This window comes from Colius striatus, chromosome 2 (genome assembly GCF_028858725.1).
Source record: "Colius striatus isolate bColStr4 chromosome 2, bColStr4.1.hap1, whole genome shotgun sequence".
NCBI classification, from domain to species: domain Eukaryota; kingdom Metazoa; phylum Chordata; class Aves; order Coliiformes; family Coliidae; genus Colius; species Colius striatus.
Genome location: NC_084760.1, coordinates 72974090 through 72995548, shown reverse-complemented (window position 1 = coordinate 72995548; position 21459 = coordinate 72974090). Strand labels below are relative to the sequence as shown.

Genomic DNA, 21459 nt, shown 5'->3' with positions numbered 1-21459 from the left:
CAAAGTTATAGCAGTATTATCTCTTACCTGGTCCTTAACTTCAAGCTCCCTTATAGTTTTTGTTCTGTACTCTCTGAGCTCCTTTTCTGCCTCATCCTTCTTCATTTTGGTTTGATTCAAGTGATAGCGCATTTCTCCACACACCTGTTAGATTATACAGACAATATGATCTATGGCTGGAAGAATCGATAGACCAGGGTTTGCAATTAGATCTTTTGGTGCCCTCTAGAGGTCACTGAAATGTAACATATTTTAATTTACAGCTATTTTTAAGATCTCATATCGTAAATGTTTTTATACAAAAAGGTGAACCTGAATTCTCTATATAGTCATTAACTTAGAAATAAGCAGTGCCTTCTAGATTCAACTATATTTGGATCAAGATTTTTCTAAGTATAAATATTTATGTTGTAAATATATGTGTCATTAAATACAGTTAAACTTCAGTTGCCAGTTTTATATTCTTCTCCTGTTCTCTCTAAAACACCAAGAAAGTCTATGTGAACACTTTCAAAACATAGAAGTAAAGGATCTATCACACTCCTATGTAGAGGCATAATTTCTTATCTTGTCAGTTTTTCACTGTTAAAAAAGAAAATGTTTAGATGTTAATATGGTAACTTTCAAAGTTAGATCAGAGCATTATAGGTGTATTAAAAACTGAAGAGATATTCTTTTAAAAAATTGTCTAATTCAAATATATGCATTGGTCAGAAGAAATGGTCAGAAGAAAGTGATCAAAGTAACATTTAAAAGAAATACATCATTTCCACAAAGGCAACAATTACTCTCTGTTGTTGGGATTGTATGTTACTTCGTCATTCCTTTCCACCTATGGGCAGCTCAACTTCAGAGGGGCAAGGGGTTAGAGGAAAGAATTTCCCAGTCTAAGACTTTTAAACGATGTTTTTTGATCTTGTCTGTTGGGAGTCAAGGAGGACGGTGGACAAGCTGTCCCGTTCTTGTCCTGTGCAATCACATCCTATTTCTACCGGTTCATTTCTCCTTAATTAACCAAACATAAATACATGAATATTCCCTAATGAGCAAATGTGGCTACCTGCAGCTACTCTTAGAAAACTTTCTTTCCAATTCACTCTGCTTCCCTGTCCCACTTAGATTCTTTCAACAGACTTCCTTCCTGAATGTGTACACTTGTAATTTGCTACTCAGTCTCCTTACATGCATCCTATAACCCAAATTAATTTCTACATTTTAGCCTCATACCTCTTCTCATTTTCACCACTTATTTTTTTTTCTTAAAAAAAAGGGGTAGGGTAAAAAGTAAATACACATACCGCAATCAAACCACCCAAGGAAAAAATCAGAATCATCATAACTTTACAAAGCAGTATGATTTATAAATTCAAAGGACAGCTTATGAATTTGGTCCTCTTGTAAATAACACATGGTAGAAAATGCTGTGTAGAATGGCAAGTTTCTAAAGTCTTTTTTTTTTTAAAATACTGAAATATCATACGCAACTAAAAAAAAATACTAAGATGCAACTGCATTGATTGCCAACTCTGTCTTTCTACCTCCTCCTTCCTTTGCATGAGGATTTAACAAAGTGTGATATGTCACTTTCTCTAAGCAAAATAAAAAAATTATACAGTCATCCTTGTCTTCAGCTCCCCCATACATCATACAAAGTGAATAATGCAGAAGGATCAGCAGATGGTGCTGTCCTAATAATGGATTTTTCAGTCTCCGCACAGTTCAGAATGAATGGAAAAAAAAACTGACTACAAACTTTTTCCCTGACTTCTGGTGTAGCGCAGAAAAAAAAAATTTCAGATAAAACTCAAAAGGAGAAATGTTGCCAGATGCTAATCTTAACAACAGCAAACCAAGTTTGGAAACAAGGAGTCAGATTCACAGGCAGACATAAATATCAATTACATGGTCAATGAAAAAGGTCAGGGTGATGCACATAGCTCAATTATCAGGATGTTCCTTCCAAGATGTTTGAGACTTCTCAATCCAGAACAGGGACACAAATACAGTTTTTCAATCTCTCCGGATAGTGCAAGAAAAACGTAGCTCAAACTACTGCAAGGTAGCCATCTATTCAACTTTCTATTGAGTAACATTAGCTAAAACCAGTACTGGAACCACAGTGTTACTCTCCTGAAAGATAGTCTGAAATCAGTAGGCTACAAAGTTGTTCCTTCCAGACCACAGGATATTTATACCTACGACCTTTTTTTCTCCAGACCAATGGATATTTATACCAACTACCTCTTTCTCTCCTTCCTGCCCCTGTAAGTGGTGCTAATCATCTGCGAACCCAGTCTGAAAAACCAAAAGTGTATTTCAGAAATGGTAAATCAAACTACGTTTACATTCTTACACTGCTCCCTCATTTGTTTTTCATCTGAAATTGAGTTACATTTTCTATTCAGTTTGGATGACTTTTTGTTGAAAATTTTCTACAATACCTTCACCTATTTCTTCCAGCAAAGGAACTGCTGAAAATCTCTTCAGAAGTCTCTGGAAGCTTAAAGAATTAATTACTCCCAAAATGCTTGCAATAACTGACTTGGAAGATAAGATTTGCCCTAGAATGATGGGTAAGGTATACAGATATTTCAAGAGGCTCTAACAGATTTGAATTTTCAGATTGTCTATTCTATAGAAATTTCGCATCACCTCATCTTAATGAAGTTATTTCTTTAACAAGTAAATGATGAAACTAAGCTCATAAAAGAATCCCTTCAGCAATGTGTCATCTCCCAGCATAAAGTTTAGATACCAACTGTTTTTTCTTTCTCACATTATGACACATATTAAGACTCTAATAGACTGAGAAATGTGAAAAAATAAAGCACCCAGAACTGATACAAATACATAGAGAGGTATTAAACTATAATTCTTAAGTGGAAGAAAGATCTCTTTGTAAAAGGCATAGTGTCAACAGCAACAAATAAAACAGTACACCACACACAAAATCTACAGAAAAGATCTTGAAATTTGATGCAGCTCTCTTCATTTTAGCACTGCACATCCCAGAGGTAGCAATTATAGTACAGGGTTGAATACTGTGCTGTCTCATTCACACCAAAGGCAATTTTTAATGAAACACTGGACTGTAGTTTTAAACATTGATCTACATAGCCTGCCAGGCAGAAAGGGTAGCTTTTGGTTAGCTTCTGCATCACAAGGTGACTTGTCAGACTGCAAGAGTTATCTTTTTACTCACAGAACTGTGCCTCTGGGATATTCAAATGAAGTTTACATTTATCACACATTTATTCATTATCAATACAGAACAGAATGCAGAAAGAAAAAAAAATTCTCATCTTTCAGGTCACAATAAGGAAAACAATGCTTGACATATTTATAAATGCACCTACCTTATTCATCTCCATTTCACGAGATGCCAGCTGATGTTGTGATTCTTCTAACTGGTTAACTAGAGAGCTCTTTTCCCTTATAATTCTCTCTACTTGAGCCTCTAACATGGCCACATTCTCAGACTTTGCTGTCACCTGCAAAAAGCCGAAGAAAAACTTTAATGACACAATTTGGCCAATCACAGATCTAAATCTTGCAGGACCTTCTCCTTGAAAGCAACTGTGTGTAGCCAAAATACATAGCATTAAAATACATTACATTTTAAAGATATACAATAAAAAGATAAATTAAAAATATAACCAAACATAGCTAAGTGATTTTAACAATAAGTTCGTTATTTTAAATAATAGTTTAGTTGAAATTTTGTATCAACCACATTAGTCTCTGGGACTCAGTATGGTTAAAAGTGTCAGGAGCAGCTGCTTGCAATAACCTTGCAGCTGTAAGAGAACTATTTAACACCTTCTTATCCACCCTTATGTAAACTGATATAAATGAAATAATCTTCCTCCAGTTAAAGAAAACTGTCATTGCAACCACAGATCTTAAATTGATTTACAAGTTCAGAAAACATTTCAGCACTACGGATCAAAGCATGATGTAGAAAAATCGTGCAGAAATTATATGTTAAAATTCTAATGTATTTCAGATAAAATTTCGCTGAATGGTAAGAATATATAACAATAAATGCAAGACAGTGACCCTTCAGCTATTTCACCCTGAAACTTTCTAATACAAGAGGAAATAATGGTGTCTGACACTTCTAGGTTAACGTACAGAAACTCAAAGTCAAACCTAGAGAATTATATATATATTCATAACTATTTGTCACTCATTATACATCTACTTGATTTATGTATCATACCAATTCTCCCCTTCAAACAAATTACTTCATAAAGTAAGTGATAAGATATTCATATGGAGGTTGACTTGATGCACAGTATACCATTTCTGCCATCTCATAATCCTGAAATATTATTCACCCGTAGGCCTAAATAATGCATACAGATCATAGTTTTCTACAAGGTCATCCCATATCTTTAATTACCAAGTGTGATATCATGATAGTGTCACAACATGTTGTTTATCGTGTATGTAGGTTTTTAGAAAAGGACTACAACTAGTTTGAGTAGGAATCAGTTCCAGTAAAACACTTTGCAGTGGGTGATGAAATAAAAAGTAATGTGATGCCACAAAAGAGTGACTTATTCTACCAAAGAAGGTATGAAATGCTTGTCTAATAAGCTATATTTTGCAGGGCTTACTCTGCTCCAAAGCAAATCTGTAACTAAACAATCATAGAATTGTAGAATGGTAGGGCTTGGAAGGGAGCTTTAGAGATCATCTAGTCCAACCCCATAAACGCATAAAAGGGATAACTTTGAATAGACAGCAAGGATTCAAACAAGGAGTTCCTTAATATTGCCTCATTGAATTCTATAAAAGGTTATTTTTTTAATTTCGGTTTCCCTAGCAACAGATTTCTCATGGTCACTTACAACAGTTCACTTTCCTACATATGACTTAGCTCCTATCACTGTGGTTAATTCCTGTTTTAGTATCTGGAACTGGACCCAAAGGCTTTGTCTTTCTGTAGCAGCTTCAGAACATTTTTCCACCATGTCATAATACCAGAACTGCAATCGTATCACCTCAGTTCCCTGTTTATTTTATTAGCTTTCCAGACATTTCACAAGCATCAACACTATTAAACTGTCTCCTTTTTTTTAACACCTGAATAGTTTATCCTGTTCAATCTGTGCTATCTGAATTTTATAAAATGTATGGCTTATTTCTAAAAAGAGATCAAAAATACAGAAAAAGCCTACAATCAGAAGTGAAATCTACTACGTTGTTTCCAAATCTCCATCAGAAAATGGTTGAAGAGGTTGTATATCAAAAAAGCATTAAAACCACTAATTCATGAAGCGTTTCTTTTTCTTACTCTTCTTTCTATTTCTTTTTCCAGTCACCTTAGAAGTATCTCCTCTGTCATGTCTCACAATTTACTGCTGCTAGCATGAAGTTTCCTCTGTAGGTTCTACTGGGGAGAAAATCCTTATATTTATACTCAAATCACACTAAAAAAAGGTTATCAAGGCTCTGTTGCAATGGTCACAGTATAAATGATGAGACAGAGTGTGTTTCAGTTTATAAACATCAGTAAAAGTGAGAAAAGAGATTCCAACACATTTCTGCAGGTGTGCAAATTAAGCATATAACAAGATCACCCTGAAAAACACCATATTAGAACGCAATTACGATACTATAATATTAATACAAATGTACATATAAGCTCAAAAGCACAAAGATTCTTAAACTTGCCATTTAGTAACTACTGAATTCTTGGCTTTGCAACTTAATTAACCTTTATAAGAAGCTAGGTACACACCTTGTATCACATATTACTTAATCCTCTCCTACTTTGACAAAGTGCATTAGAAAATACTATGGAAACTAAAAGAAAGTGCATAACATCAACAACTTAGTGTGTATGTAGGGACAAAGCATAAAATCCAATTATTCAGACTCAAAGGATCACTTATCTACCACTGCTTTAAAGCAATGGTAGAAGTACTGAACTCTCAAATCAAAACCAAATCAACTGAATAATGACCAAATAGAATTTTTGAAGAAGATGATACACTTGATGCAATACACAAACAGACAAAAAAACGCCTAATGTCATACCATTGCTGCCAAGTCCTCTCTTTCCTTCTTCATTTCTTCCCGCAGTGCTTCTTTTTCATCAGTCCTCTTATTTAGCTGCGCAGCTAACTCCCTTTCAAGACGATTCTTCTGTCGTTCCATCTCACTTTTCAGCTGTTCACACTGGACTAGAGCCTAGAAAAGAACTATTTTTCAAATGGAAGAAACCTAGTATTTTAAACCAAAATGATATTTACCTCATGCTTTCAGAGAAATAAATCTGCTATTACAAAGGATGTCTTTTCTTTTTTTACATCATTATTATGATGTTTATACACATTCTACTCTATTAACATCTAGAATAGGACTAAGAAATTAAAATCAGATCTATATGTTTGTATGTATATACATGTCCTACTGTAATTTAGAAATCTAATTGCTTTTAGCAGTCATGGCAAAGTGTTCCATATAAGCAGCAGTTCTTCTAATACTAGAAATTATTATTTGCATTGCATTTAGAATTCCTGACTGTACATAACTAGAATCAGACCCAGATACCTGATGCCTGCAAACACTGGAGTTACTGCCTAAAGGGCATAGCTGAATAAAAAATAAAAAAACAATGTATGCACTTCCCTGACGTGAACTACTGAGTACAGAGGCTGTGAAGAAACTTGGAAGTAAGTAAAGATTAAAAAAAAAAAAAAAGTTTCTAAGTTTCAGGTTTGTCAAATAAAAAGAAGATAAATTCTACTAAAACTAATAAATGTTCTTCTTAATTGCTAAAACATAAGTTATAGATCTGTTTTCTATCAAAACAGAAGAAGTTTAAGTTCAAATGCAAGAAGCAAAGTAGATACTACCTTCTAAAAATGCTGTTAAAAAATAAATAAATTTTTGCTGATGTATCTCTGCCAAAGGGATAGTTAAGTGCCATGTCAGTTTAAATCAGAAATATTTGAAGCACCCTAAAGGTAGCTTGCTAGCCCAGGAATAAACCAGATTTCATTTCAGGATTTCACTGATATTCAGCATATCTGATTTCAAGGAAGCTAAATGAATCTCCTTTTAGGAATTATCCTTATTATCCTTTATTTTAAAATAAGGGGTTTTTAATTGCTTGTTTTTCTTTTACTCAACTCCAAGTACCTACATGCAGTTTCCTTGGTGTTGGGCTGTTCATGAGGGAAGCAATTCAAACTATAATTTTTAGAGAATGCTCTAGCAGTCTCCATTAGGATTATGTAAATTCTGTGGTATCCTCCTCAGGATCTTTTTCCTATAACAAGTCGGTACTGGTGGAGGAAACCCTCTGTTGTAGCCTTGAATCTTTTTCTGTTGGAACATACTATCAGCAAACAATTGTGTGCATTAAACTGTTGCACTTTGGCAGACATGTAAAGCAATGCAACTCCAGAAGAAATCCGTATTTTGTTAGCTGTATTGTTCTGATTACATAATGAACAGATCAAGTGATTATCATTCCATGACATTTATGTTGAAAAACATTCCTGACTTTGCTTCAACTATGAAGTTTAACCTTAACAAATCTTCTCTTTGCTCTACGTAACAGGCAAAAGGCCACAAACTACAGAAAAAATGATAAATAATGGTGGTTTCAAATGATAAGGCACCTGAGGTTAGACGTTCTATCAACAGAGTGATTAAATTGCAATGATAGCATTTGGAAGCCCAATGTGTTAACTCTTTGCTTTTCTTTTGTGGAGTGTTCTATTGGATTTTATGATAATTACAGACAAAAACAGCACTTCACCTTAAGAGTAGAACAAGACTGGGAAAAAAAAGGATGGTTTGTTTTTACTAAGAGAAATAACCAGTATAGGTAAAAAAGCCAAATTGATGCAGCATAAGTAAAAGATTTCTTCCTATTGTTTCATATTACAACAGTCTTAGAGCATCGAAAAAACAGACTAATATTCAGTCTTGTATACAAAGAGATAGCGCTTCACATTTCCCGGCTGCAGTGTAGAGGGTGGCCAGTACTTTCTTTATGTGGCAGAAACAGTACAGTATTTAAGATTAATTTTATTAAAGGTTCTACTAATTCATCTTACTAAGATTTAGTCTCAATTCTAACATGACATACACTGAAGAGAATTTACAGGAATTTTCTTTCCAAATAGTAAAACAAAAATTTCCAAGAACAAATGAAGAAAGAGAAAGATCAGACAACTTCACTGTATTGCATAGAGAAGGAAAAGTATTTTGTACTGTTTTAAACAACAGTAAGTGAATAACATTTCTATCAGACAGCTGGTTCTATCAGAATCCACCCCAAAAAAACCAAACAAGTAAGCAACTGGAAAATTGAACTCCTCATAGACAGTATGTGACAGGTGAACAGTTGGTTTCGAAGGATTTTTTTCTTAATTCAATAAAAAACAGGGAGCTGTGGTACCCTTAAGTTAAATTTAACAGGTACATAGGATTCCTAACTCTCTTTTGTTTCCACAATTTATAAAGACCCTAAATGTGTGTGCACACACACACTCTCTTAGAGCATTGGACAGGTAATACCAATTCAATCAACAGAACAATTATATCCATCTTGTCCACTATTAAAAATAACAGTATTTCATTAAAAAAACCCAAACCACACAGAAAATCCAAAACCATCAAAAAAAACAACCCTTTCTTAATTCCATAGTAATTCACTAATAATACAGTAGATGTCACTAAATATCAAGGAAATAATTTAGGTCAATATAGGTTTGAGTATAGTAACTAGGGTAACACAAGTATTAGATCAAAACTGGTTTTATCATAATTATTTACATAACACCAAAAGCTTCCTGTAGGTAGCATCAGGTAGGACCCGTCAACTTCAAAGTGTTCTGTTAGCTAATCAATTTTTGCACTGCACTCATCTGAGGCAACAGAGTTGTTTGCAAGCATTTTAAGTATTCTTGCCACAGTAGCTTGGAAATGTGATATGAGAACTATCCTCCTACATATCATGAATGCCTTTGAAAATTCTACATTCAATTTCTACCACCTAGCTGTGAAACTACATTGCAATTTAAATGATGGACTAATTATGCAACACACCTTACAGTCTTCCTGAGACTTTAGGAATTCAAATATAGAATTCATGTTAGTGGCTCAGTCAGTCACACACTTCAATTCTTTCAAATCCATTACATCAGATTGACATGTGATAAAAGTCCTATGTGTGTATTCTCTCATTACCATGAAAACGAATTCACATTTGTGGGAGACCTGAATATTGAAAAACTCTCATTTCTTGAGAAATTGCATAGAACCACAGAACGGCTGAGGTTGGAAGGAACCTCTAGAGATCATCCAGCCCAAACACCCTGCTAAAACAAGTTCACCTTGGTCAAATCACACAGGATTTACCTTTGTTTTTTCTAAGTTGGCCTCTTCTGCCATTTGCACAGCTTTTTTAACTTGCTCAAAAGCATTAGATTCTCTTTGCTGCATCTCTTTCATGTTTCGTCTCAGTGAAACAAGAGCATCCATCAAGTCATCTCTTTCTCTGCATATAAAGAAGAGATCAGATATTTCTTCTGTATCTTTTCTCAAAAGAAAAAAAAAAACAACTGACAGGTATATCAAATATAAAATGTTAACATATCACAGACATAAGGGTGGTAAGTGAAGCGAAACTAAAACTACTATGGGTTAAGAGTGAAAGACAGCATTCTACTAGCTTGGCAGATATTAAAAATGCCATTTTCTTGCTTCACTGGGATGGACCATTAGTGAAACTGCCAATAATGACAGCAGAGCTCAAGTCACAAATATACTGAAGCTGAGCAACATTGTGCTGATATTACAAAAAGGATATCCATGCTAATAAAAGTCAAGCACAACAAAAAGGCATGTTCCTGAAAAAAAGAGGTCAAAGTAAATATGAAATTACACTGTCACTAAATGTAAAAGAGGGAGGAAAAAATAAAAGGAAAGGTTGGGGCAACAATAATTCACAACACTAAGGAAATCAAAATCAACTGTACTTTGCTGCAACCTGCAATTAAACTAAACAATAATACATCTGGATTCTGCATCTCCTCTGAACTTTTGTTAAGAAACTGAGATCTATACTAAACAGTAAAGCATAGTTGGTAAAACTAATACTTCACCTTTTCATTCTTTTGATATGTTGAAACCCTATTAATTAGAGTATAGCTGTCTTGTGTTTTAGGTGCAACATTATTGTGTCTGAAAGCTGTTGTCTTTGGGTTTGGGGTTTTTTTTCTTCATTTTGTGTGGAATGGTAACACAGTTGTATTTGCCAGAGAACTAACTGTCATACTTTGAAATACCATTTCAACAATGTCCCTTTGAAAGTCTCTTTTGTTTTTAAGAAGTTCCAATCTGTTTTTTATAAGTTGTATCACAGGAAGGTGTAGCTTTCAGATTTTGTTAAATCTCAAACTGAAATAATGGCTTGAGAAAGATAAATAGGTCAGCTCAAATCTTTTATTTCAAACTGCAGTATAATACAAGAAGACAAGAATGTACTGATTTATAGTTTGTTCATATTTTCCAGTGTCTGTGCCAAGTAATTTATTTCGTTACGAAGGTAAAATTTGAAACATGATTTTTCAACAAGAGAGAGCTTTCCCAGAAAATTCTTGGACTTCAGAACAGAAAAATACATGAATCCTGGCAACAGATATCTAATGCAGAGATGATATCAATTTGACAGACTGCATGTACCATGCCCTTTCAGTATTCTTGCTTTTAATTGACCTACTACCTCATCTCCAGTAGGCTCATTCTAAAATTTCAGAAATACTAAGAAGCTTCAGACATCTGACAATAAATAGATGTCTGTTTAACAAACTTTGAGAAAGCTGTAGTATCCTATCATTACTACTGGCAAGTAGAAAGGGAGATAATTTTAATAACTCACAAAATAACTCAGAAAAGCAGAATTTCTGAAGAAAAAAATATTTTAATGATGTTGGGATTTCTGAGTTATATATATATAATATTCAGCCTCTACAGCTGTTTTTAAAAATCATTTAAATAATTGGTGCCATTTAAAAAAAAATTATTATCATTCAGATAATAATTTAATTTATTTTTATGCAAAGGAACTTTTTCCCATGACTTATTGTAGTTAGGGAGGAGCAATGTATACTAGTCCAAACACCTGATCTACTAAGCAAATTCAAGAGGGGGAAAAAATCAAACAAAAAACCTCCAACAAAACCTCAAAAAAGATTACACCTTTGACATACCTAAAAGTTGCCCCAATGCAAGGAGAATAAGGTGGAACCAGAAAAACTTCCAACTACAGAAAGATAAGGAACTTTTGCTTGATACAAGCAATCAAAATACTCAGAATTCCAAAATACTTGTTCTGACAGAATGAAGTGTTCATTTGTACAAAAAATGCAGAAAACAGTTTGCTTGTCTGAACAGCTCAAGGTCTCATAACTACAAGAAAATGACTGACATTTTTTTTCAGTTGAAAAAAGTATAAAAAAAGGGGTTAGGACCTCCATTCATATTCTGCCATTGATTTTAACATTACGACTTAAACTTAGGAGTCCATTGTTCTGTAAGTGCACATCTCTCTAGGAATGGAACCTAATAGCCTCCAACCAAACCTACTTTGTTATCCTCTCGATGGTCTGCATGTGAAGATTAGAATGAGTCTGTGAAAGAACTGCCTCATGTTGTGCACATTTCAGACACAGACCACCAACCCAGCTACAATTCCTAGCAGAAACGAGTAACTTGTGGTGTTTTAGCCTTCCTTCCAAATCTTTACATGTCTTGCGAGATTCTGAAAGTTCTTTTCTAGAAAGAAGATACATAAAAATATTATTCATGTAATCAAACATTCCTACAAGTTTTATTTATATGCAATCCGTATTTACAGATGTAACCTAAAAAGAACTATAAGAATCCCTGTAATGAACATAATTTTACACATTTCAGTAGGCTAAGGAAGACTTGAAAAGAGAAATAATGGTTGAACTGCCCAAGCAAAAATATTTGTAGATAAAATTATAATAATTTGTTCCTTCTGTATTATCGTAATATAGTGAAGTTACACAGAAAATTATAGATAAAACTTATAGGCTTACATATTGTCTGAACAGAGTAAAAGATTCATTAGCAAGAAACACTAATAGTTGTACACATATTTCAATACCCTAATATTTTTTGTGTTGCTCTTGTTAATGATATCACCAATTCACATCTCTACTCTCAAACTAACTGTAAAGTTACACAATAAAGTAAAAGTCCTTATACATTCTAAACTAAATCCAGATGTAGTCTGCACATTCGCAATGTACCCAAAGTTGAAGTCAACCACATCTCCAGAAAAGCTGGGTACATTTTTTAATTGTCCCAAAATTTTTATACTAGGTGCTCTGATGAGTGTTCTCCAGCATTTCCAAGCATCTGTCAGGCCAGGGAGAGCACAAGCAGTAGGAATGCTGACATCAGGAAGTTCCAGACAAACGCACACTGTGCACATATAGATCACTTTGACAAATTGTGCAATGAATCCAAAACTTTTGGTTTGTTATGCAGGCCATCTGGGCAGCATACACATAGTAAGTCTGACACATACTGGTTGCATTGGATTTACTCTACACATGATATATACACTACATGCATGCTTATTTCCATCTGTGAAATCTTCTGTGCACTTTTTCCAATTTTAGTAGTTGGTCTATTAAATATAATCCACTATATCCTGAGCAGAATTTGCTCTGCATATACTCTCAGCCAGTCATGGTACAATAGAACTATTGTTGGGCAGAAATCAGGAAGTCCTAAAGTCATGCTTAAAGTTAAAAACAAGAGTAGTCTCATTGAAAGCAATATTATTTCTTACTTTAATAAAAATGAAGCAAATGCTCAAGTGCTTTTCGGAACTTACATTTTGAAAGATCACACCCCTTAGGAGAAGCCAAAGGGCTGAATAACGTACATGGGGACATTTCCAGGCTATTTTAGCCTCTAATATTTATTGCTGAGCATATATAACACCGCAGGCCAAGTGAGGAAAAAAAATAAACTTCATTATGTAGCTGAACTTTAAGATTCTACTTTACTTTCACTAGCACAATTGGCTTTCCACATATAAGATGTCAACACTGCAGAAGGCATATTTAAAATTTGTCTCCCTACCAACAACTCTTTTCTCACACACAGTCAAAAGTCTAGAATTTTCAGATATATAAAACCACAATTTATCTAGAGAAAAAGATAACTGAAAATATTCAGCAGTAGTATCATGAAGGCAGGTATACAGAGGGAAGTTAACACCAGAAAACCAAATCCTAAAGTGGTTGCCTCTACTTCTATTTTTCTGTAGCCTGCTACTTATTCAAACCTTTAATATTTTAATATTTTAAGTGCATGAGGACTTACTTACAAACATTTTTAAGTTTAAAGACATGCAGGATTGGAAATATTGCCTGCATGCTTCAAACTTATGCTTTCCTGCTCCAAAATTGTTATGCAGCCTAAACTAGTTTGATATTTAAGATTCCTAAAACTTGCAAAATAAAATATTAGTAGAAGAAAGCTGATTATGGAAGAGCTCACACAAGTTAAAATTTCCACTTTTCCTTTTTTACTTTCATTGGTCTATCTTAAGAAAGAAAAGGAAAAGGTTAAAAAGGAAAAAAAAATCAAGTTGTAATTTCTATAAATACATTAATTCAACTGAACTTATAAAATTTACATATTGCTAATGTTGCTGTACATAAGCAGTACATTCAATTGTGATACATTTATACTTGAGAACATTTACTGTAAAACCAGCTTTCAGGGACACTACCAAAAAACAGGACATTCAGACATTCAAGCATTGTCTGTCTTAAATTCACATTAACAGTGGCTCATATTGTTCTGAAGACATAATTTATTAACAATAATTTTAAGAAAACAATAATAATTTCATCTTACCTTAGAGACTGTATTTGATCATCAAGGATATTGACTCTTTCCTGATAAAGAAGTTTTAGTTCCTCCTTTAGCAAAGATAGGAAAAAAGAAATATCTTTTGCTCTCTTCATAATATTGTTACAAATAGATCTACACATCCACATAATTTAACCCTGAAGATATAAACTTGATGAAACGTGTCAGAGAAATCTCAATATTTTGCACTTTTGAAAGTCTATAACCCTGTATTTTTCTTATTTCTATACATCTTGCAAGATCCTTATATAATAAATTGCCACAGCTCCAATTGCAGCCCTCCATGACTTGCACAAAGAGATGATTTTTTCTTGAATTTGCTCTTGCTCTCCCACAAGTCAGCAGAAATGAAAGACTAATTATGAAGAACTTCAAGTAGACAGGCTATTTATTTACAATACAGTAAGTTACTCTTATTATCTGGTAAAGAACTAAATATATAAATCAACCACATCAATGTTAAATACAATGGTTATAACAAACCAGATAATCACGAGAAATTTAGTTCACCATGATGCTTAGAAAGAAGTCACAATCAATATGATTCTCTTGCTTTAAATATGTCAACAACTGCAGGTGTTAAGGATCACTGAAGAGGTTTTCCAGCTCTAGATGATGCACAAAACCAACAAAAATATATTTTACTGAGAAAAAAATAATTATACATATAATTGTCTTGAAGAATTAAAGTACCCCTAAATTCCACAGCCCACATGTGCATGCAGATTAGAAAAAAAAACAAACACCAACCCCAAAACCTTCAGTTAACCATGTTTTTCCCAAAAGACAGCAATGCTATTCAGTAATTTAAAGAAAAGAATATCTTCCCAAAATTTTAGTTTTGCAGGATAGAGACATCATCTCTGAATCACTAGGCGCTCCTATGCATCTAAAACCACACAACACATAGCTCAGTCTAAGGAAAGAGATTGCATGAAGCTACTTTTGTACCTTACTAAGCCTGTGCTGCTCCATGAGCAGAAAGACTCATCGCAAAAGAGCTTTCCTGGAGGGTTACCTAAGTTACACCAGCTAGGTCCCATCTGCTTCTGTGTTGTGTTACTGCTAAGAATATCGAAAGAACAGTGGAGCCATCACTGACAGGATATTCTTAAAACAAAACTTATCTCTAGAAGTCAACATCTGCAGATACTGCCATCTGTGTCTAAGTAGAAAATAATATTAATTAAGGTATAATAAGAACATGAGGTTTAAAAGAATAATATTTGACCTCAAATTAAGGTTCAGTCCATTAAAACTCCTCCTGTATGGCTGTTAACAAAATTAATCATCAGAACTGCAGAAATGACAAAGCACCAAAAGGTTTTGCAAAGGTATGACGCTGCAAAGAAAGTTAATACCTACAGGCCATTTTCCTATTTCTTCAACAGCTGCTGTAACAAAAGCCTGATTTTTGTTATGTGCTGGTGATGGGGTGACAGGCTGACGTGTGCTACAGTCATTATCACCTACAGGCCGGGAGTTCTGAGTATTTGCCTAAAATAAAAACATTAAAGCTTCAGTTATAAGTAGATAGGCTGGATTTTTTTAAACAAATGTGAATTATACAAGTATTGAATGTTACAATTTTCATTACAGTAGACTATAAGAACCAATAAACAAGGTAATTAAGTAGCAACCTATGATAATGATGTTATCCACAGAAATTCATGTTTGCAAATTCCCATTAATTTTTTTACTAAAATTTAGCTTGCAGATAACCATTTCTATAGTTTTCCTTAAAAAGAATCAGGTTCCTGAACACCAATTAAAATGATGACGTAAAAATAATAACATACCGAGGCATGTAGAAGAGTTTGTTCTGCAGTTAAGAATTTCAGTTTCTGACAGAGTTCCTCATTTTCAAGTACAACTACTTGTACTTGATCTTTGACTCCAGTCAATTCCTCCTGCAGGATACAGGAACTGCATGTAAAAGGCTCTTTCAGATGGCCACCAGCATTTAACTATATCTTGAGACCAAAAGTCTAAATCAACATTCTCAACTATTTTAACCCTTTGAGAAAGAGTAAGAATATTTAATAGATTTCATATTTTTGTAGCTTGAATTTCCATATAACTTCTTTAAAAAATTGCTTATTTGATGATAAGGTGTAAAAATGTCTTTGAAAACCCTTGAACACCACATAGACACCAAGATACACACTAAGTTTCATTATCTACTGAACCATGTTTGGCTCGGTTTTGCTCATTACAATGATCAATCTCAAGACCAAGTGTAAGATGGTTTTACAGCAATTCTTCATATTTAGGGAACCAGGGTTTCAGTAGGTGAAATATGAAGTGTAATACCTTTAAAAACTTCACTTCTGCTTCTAAATGGTTAATGTACTGTGACTGATCAATGATTACAGGAACAAGATCAGCAAGGTCTGGTAAGTCTCTAGTTGCAGCTTTTGAGGGTTTCTGAAGGAAGTAAAGAACACTATATATTATTTTTCTGGTTTTCCATTTATTGCAATAAGATGTCGCTTGCACAGACAACACTAGATCATAAGGAAGGGAGAAACAGCAAGAAGTTAAATTATTCAATAAAAAAGTAAATATGTCACTTCTGTCAAAATGTACATCTGCTTGATTAAGCACATCTATAAATCAGGATTAAATCATATCCACAAACCAATTTGTAGATGAAATTCATACTGCTATTTAAATGTACCATCCATTTTAGACAAACATAAGGGTGTATATTCTTCTCTGTGAAATGCATACAAAAATTCCTTGAATTTTAATGAGCTGTGGATGTGCAAAGGCAACTCTTCTAAATATTCATTAACAATTGCTACAGAAACACAACTGTGCAATTTTAATACCTACATAAAAACTCAGGAAAAGGTATGATACATATTACATTTATCAATGAACTTGATTATTTTAAAAGATAATTCTAAAAAAGACACTTCTCTGAAGAACCTATAAATACGTACAATTTTTAAAAGCCTCACAAATAACTACTTAAAGAAGGTAATGAAGGGGATCCTTGTCCATTGAAGTTAAAGAACTACATCTCTGCCTTGCTCAGTAGATTTAAACAGGGATGAAACTTTTCACAGATTGTGAAAAACGTAATTGCTACAATTTTACATTATTTACTCCTAAGAATAAAGTACAGATAAAGAATGAAAGTAGTGTTAAAATGCCTTTAAAATATTAAGTTAGTTTAAAAAAAACTAGCATCTCTCTTTGATTCTATTCTATTAGCAACATTCCTTGTCAGTCAAAGATTTAGACAAGATATAAGAAATATTTTTATAGCATAATTTCCTTTATCCTAATGAAGTATAACATACTTTAAAACAATTTTCATGGAGTAACAGTATTATGTATCAATATGTTAGTCTGCAATTAAACTGTCTTTGAATAATAATAAAAAGAAATTTGAGTCTCTACTTTCAAATTTAAATAAACCAGCTACTATCAGATCCTTATTTGTCCTCTTTATGTATTTCAATATTAGCTTACTACCTTAACTTGATATTCCACTTTTGCAGATTTCATCCACTAAAATCTAATGCTATTTGACATACATGAACTACTTTAATTCTTGAACTGAAAATAACATACAGCAATGCAAGCCACAACGTTTGGTTTGGTTGAGTTATTTTAATAATTAAAACTAAGACAGCCAAACTGAGACATGTCTCTAAGCAGACCACATTTCCTATGATACAAAAAATGCCTGCGTTTTTCACCAATTGACTGAACAGTTTTACTCACGTTTGTAAACATGTATATCTCTATTCTTTGTATTCTTTTCTGCTAAGGATACAAAAATCTCACAGAACTGTTAATGAGGTCCTCTCCAAGGAATAATAGGTATCTTTCAAGCATTAGTTCACTATTCTGGATGAAAACACTGAAAATGATAATTCTGGAAAATCTCTGCCCAGCCACTGGGTGTAATCCAAGAAAAGTTGTACTAGTTTGACATCTCTTGCAACTGTTACCAATATGCAAGGAAATTTAGTTAAGACAATGTTATTTATGTGTATGGTATGTTGTAAAATTTACTAAACAGTATACTTTCTGTGAAATACTATTTTGAGGCCATCAAAAGATAAAGCCAGAACAGTAAGTTTGAATTATTTTCCTGTAAGAATATTAGCATATAGCAGTTGCTGAACTGTCGACTGCACTTACCCTGGTACAGTTCCGCCGCAAGAAGGCTAAATCTGAGAAGTCCACGTGAAGGTGTAAACTAACTATGACAGATCATAGCATTTTGACAGAGTGCTACAAAACCTTAAACCTCATTATGTGGATATAGTGACAGCATAAGATGGCCTTTGAAAATATTTAAAGTACAGTTAAAGGAAAACAAAGCCTGTTTTTACAGAAATTTGTCGACATAGTCCATACCAACTATTTCCAAAGCAAAAAGGATGAACTTTTGATGGAAAGAAAAAAGATAAAAAAGCTGAAAGCAATGTGGACTGTCACCCACACTGCACGGTCAACAAAAGAGGTGAAAAGTATAAATCCCGTATTACAGATTTCTTTTTTTTCTGTTATAAGCGTTCCAAACTCTGGACATAGCTGTGGGAATATCCTTTCTTTCAGAGTATAAAAATGATTCTGTGCTCCTTTTTCTTCCTAGATATTAGAAAACGGACCTCATCATGCATGCTATTCATTGAAAAAACACAAAAGAAACATGAAGAAACATACATTGAATGGCACTTTCCTCCTTGATGGAGAGACTGTACTTTTCATTCTTTCTTGATGTTGCAGTAAAACTTTAAGTTGATTAACTAGGAAGAGATAAAAAAAACATGATAAAAAAAAACATTTACTTTTTCCATTAAAACTAGTATAATTTCTAATGATTTTTAAACTATTTGCTTTCAGAGTAATCTTACCTGCATGACTATGCTGCAGTTCCTGACAAGCTGCATTGGCACTGTCATCATCACTGTCTGCATCATCACTGCCCTTGTCTACAGAGGACTGTTCAAATCCATCTTCACCCTTTGCAAACTCTCTTTCCTCCAAGGTGTATTTCAGTTGATGGATGCTTTCACTAGCACGCTCTGAAAAAAAAACAACCCCACAAACCAAAAACCAAAAAAATCATTAGCTACAACAAACAAACCAATGAAAACACGTACTGACGGATATTTTAAGTTTGAAAAAACCCCAAATAACTGGATAACTAAAGCATTCAGCATCTGTCTAGCTTGACTGCTTGATCTAAACTCAGCCACTGGAAGCAATTACCTAATCCAAACAGTCAAAACAACTGCTACATGTCACAATTAGCAGAAGAAATATTAACTCCAAAGAAACAGCTGTAAATAGTATCTTAGCCTCTGAATACATTAGGACTCTTCAGCAGCACAAGTAATAATATACTTGGCCCTAAAATATTTTCTACTACATGCAGCTTCAATAATTTTCAATGAATCTAAAACTCATGCTGTATTTCACATAATACAGGACTGGGCATCAAGAACAGTATTTTTTAATTCAAATTATGCCACCGCACATGACAAAGCAATAAATCGAGGCAATATAAACCAATAACTAAATAAGATCCATGACTTCTGAACAAGTGTCAAAAAAAAAATAACACCACTCATCATTCTGGAAAAACAATCAACCCATCAACAAAAAACCTCTTTTCAGATAAATACTAATATTATTATGAACCCTTGAAAAACTGACTTACTGGAAGGTAAGATAGTACTGGTCTTTTCCCATTTTCAATTTATATTTTCTTACATCCTTTTAAAATTTGTTTTAATTTAACTAACTTCATAAAAATATAAAACTTTCCAATCATAAAATGTCTTAGCACTGTGACACAGCTGAATATTTCCATATGCCAGAAAAGAAACTGATAGATGACAAGTGGACTGGGAATGGTTTTAGAGAATGATACTTCTAGTTCACACCACAGGACCTCAGGCAGCTCAATTATTTTTTCTTTCAACTGCCTATGTACAAAAGAAGATGAGCATTTTGTTTCTCTTCCCTTTAAGCAATGTATATACTAACTAGAAAAGTAACCTAAGTAGTATGGCTTTACGCAATGTTCAAAGCACAATCTCTAGGTTCTACTGCAACACCAAGTGAACCAAGAAAATGACCAATAATACATTAGTCACAGAGTATATGTGCTTGGTGAGATACCCTCCATCACAATTCACAGTCACTTTACCAGGACATGTCTCTACTTTTCTCCGAAGTAATGCCACATTCATTTGTGACTGTCAGTCAAAACTGACCTGAATCAGAAACATTTCATTAAGTAATAATTCAATAAGTAATAATTCAAAGCAAAAATCCACACTATCAAAACCTTACTTGACTTTCAGAAACACAAAATCATAGCTATTTTCTTCATTTAGCCCTGAATTCTTTGGAGGGCTATTCTGAATAAGGACTACTGCATATGAAAGATTTAAGTATAAATGGCCACAGAACAGGAAATTCACTACTGTAAGACAAAGGTTATAAGGTAAAAATCTTGTATGGGGGCAACTGCTATAACTAGAAAAACGATATGCTTTCCATCACACATGACCTTAATTTATTTTTACATGTTCAGAATCTGTAAATCAATATGATGCATAAATAACTCACTGAAAATACCTTTTTCCCCTTCATGGGAAAAAAAGAGGTTTTTAAAAAAATACTCAGTTAAGCATTTACCAGGTAGAACTCAGAAGACACGTCTCAGTTTAATGTATGCTGCTGGTTACAAATATTAATAGCTTCCTTTCTTCCATATGGAAAGATGAACAGCAGTTCATGTCAGAGAACAAAAGCTAAATATATATTTCTGCGTTCACTTTATCTTTTTCAAGTTTGTATCACTTTGACTGAAGTTGGAAAATTATTTTTATTTCCACACTGTATTGGTTTTCACAGCCCTTTTCAGTCTTTTCCTCTGCTTGGTTGTAACTTCCTAATAGCTTATAAAATGTAAGCACTCCCTGTGCCCAACCTCCTTAAAAAGCATTATATTTAAGAATGTATGGTTTTTAGTCCAATATGCCAGCCATCACTCACTTTTTAGCAACAGTAGTTTTTAATAAAAACCTAACCTATTTCTGTCTTATTTATCTTCTCTCAGTACTTCTTTTTAAAGCTCAGTGATCTTATGACTTTCATCACCTCTTTTGATTTTCAGGTACTTCATCTTTTAATGATTTTAATGTAAAAGAAGGCATAAAAACTGTATTTTAAACAGTCAAAATTTATTACAATTTATTACCAAATTTATTACAAATACAATTTGCAAAGCAATTACTCAAAAAAAGAAGGGTTTAGGTCAACTATTTATCTGTTAGTATACTTAAGCTATTCACCCATTCTTGAGTGTTCCAGGATGCTATGAAGGTGGGAGAGCTGATTGAGAAATGGCAGAAGTTTCTCTCACTGATGCAATGGCTTAAATATTTAGTAAACTATATTGCAAATACTTGTTGCCAAGAAGTTCTCAATGTCACTTAAGTTATTGTGTGGTGTGTCATCTGATACCAA

The 21459-nt window shown here is 33.6% G+C and overlaps 1 protein-coding gene across 2 annotated transcripts in view; it reads right to left on the bottom strand.

Moving 5' to 3' along the window:
- SDCCAG8 (SHH signaling and ciliogenesis regulator SDCCAG8) overlaps positions 1–21459 on the bottom strand; it is a 124749-nt gene that overhangs the window by 84320 nt on the left and 18970 nt on the right. For both annotated transcript variants that reach the window (XM_061991062.1, XM_061991063.1), the window contains exons 2-12: positions 18831–19001; positions 18640–18722; positions 16264–16377; positions 15750–15860; positions 15316–15447; positions 13936–14000; positions 11617–11805; positions 9388–9526; positions 6049–6201; positions 3357–3491; positions 28–144 (exon numbers count right to left, since the gene is read on the bottom strand). In XM_061991062.1, the coding sequence (XP_061847046.1) occupies positions 28–144; positions 3357–3491; positions 6049–6201; positions 9388–9526; positions 11617–11805; positions 13936–14000; positions 15316–15447; positions 15750–15860; positions 16264–16377; positions 18640–18722; positions 18831–19001 (1409 nt within the window). The remainder of the gene's footprint in view (positions 1–27; positions 145–3356; positions 3492–6048; positions 6202–9387; positions 9527–11616; positions 11806–13935; positions 14001–15315; positions 15448–15749; positions 15861–16263; positions 16378–18639; positions 18723–18830; positions 19002–21459) is intronic.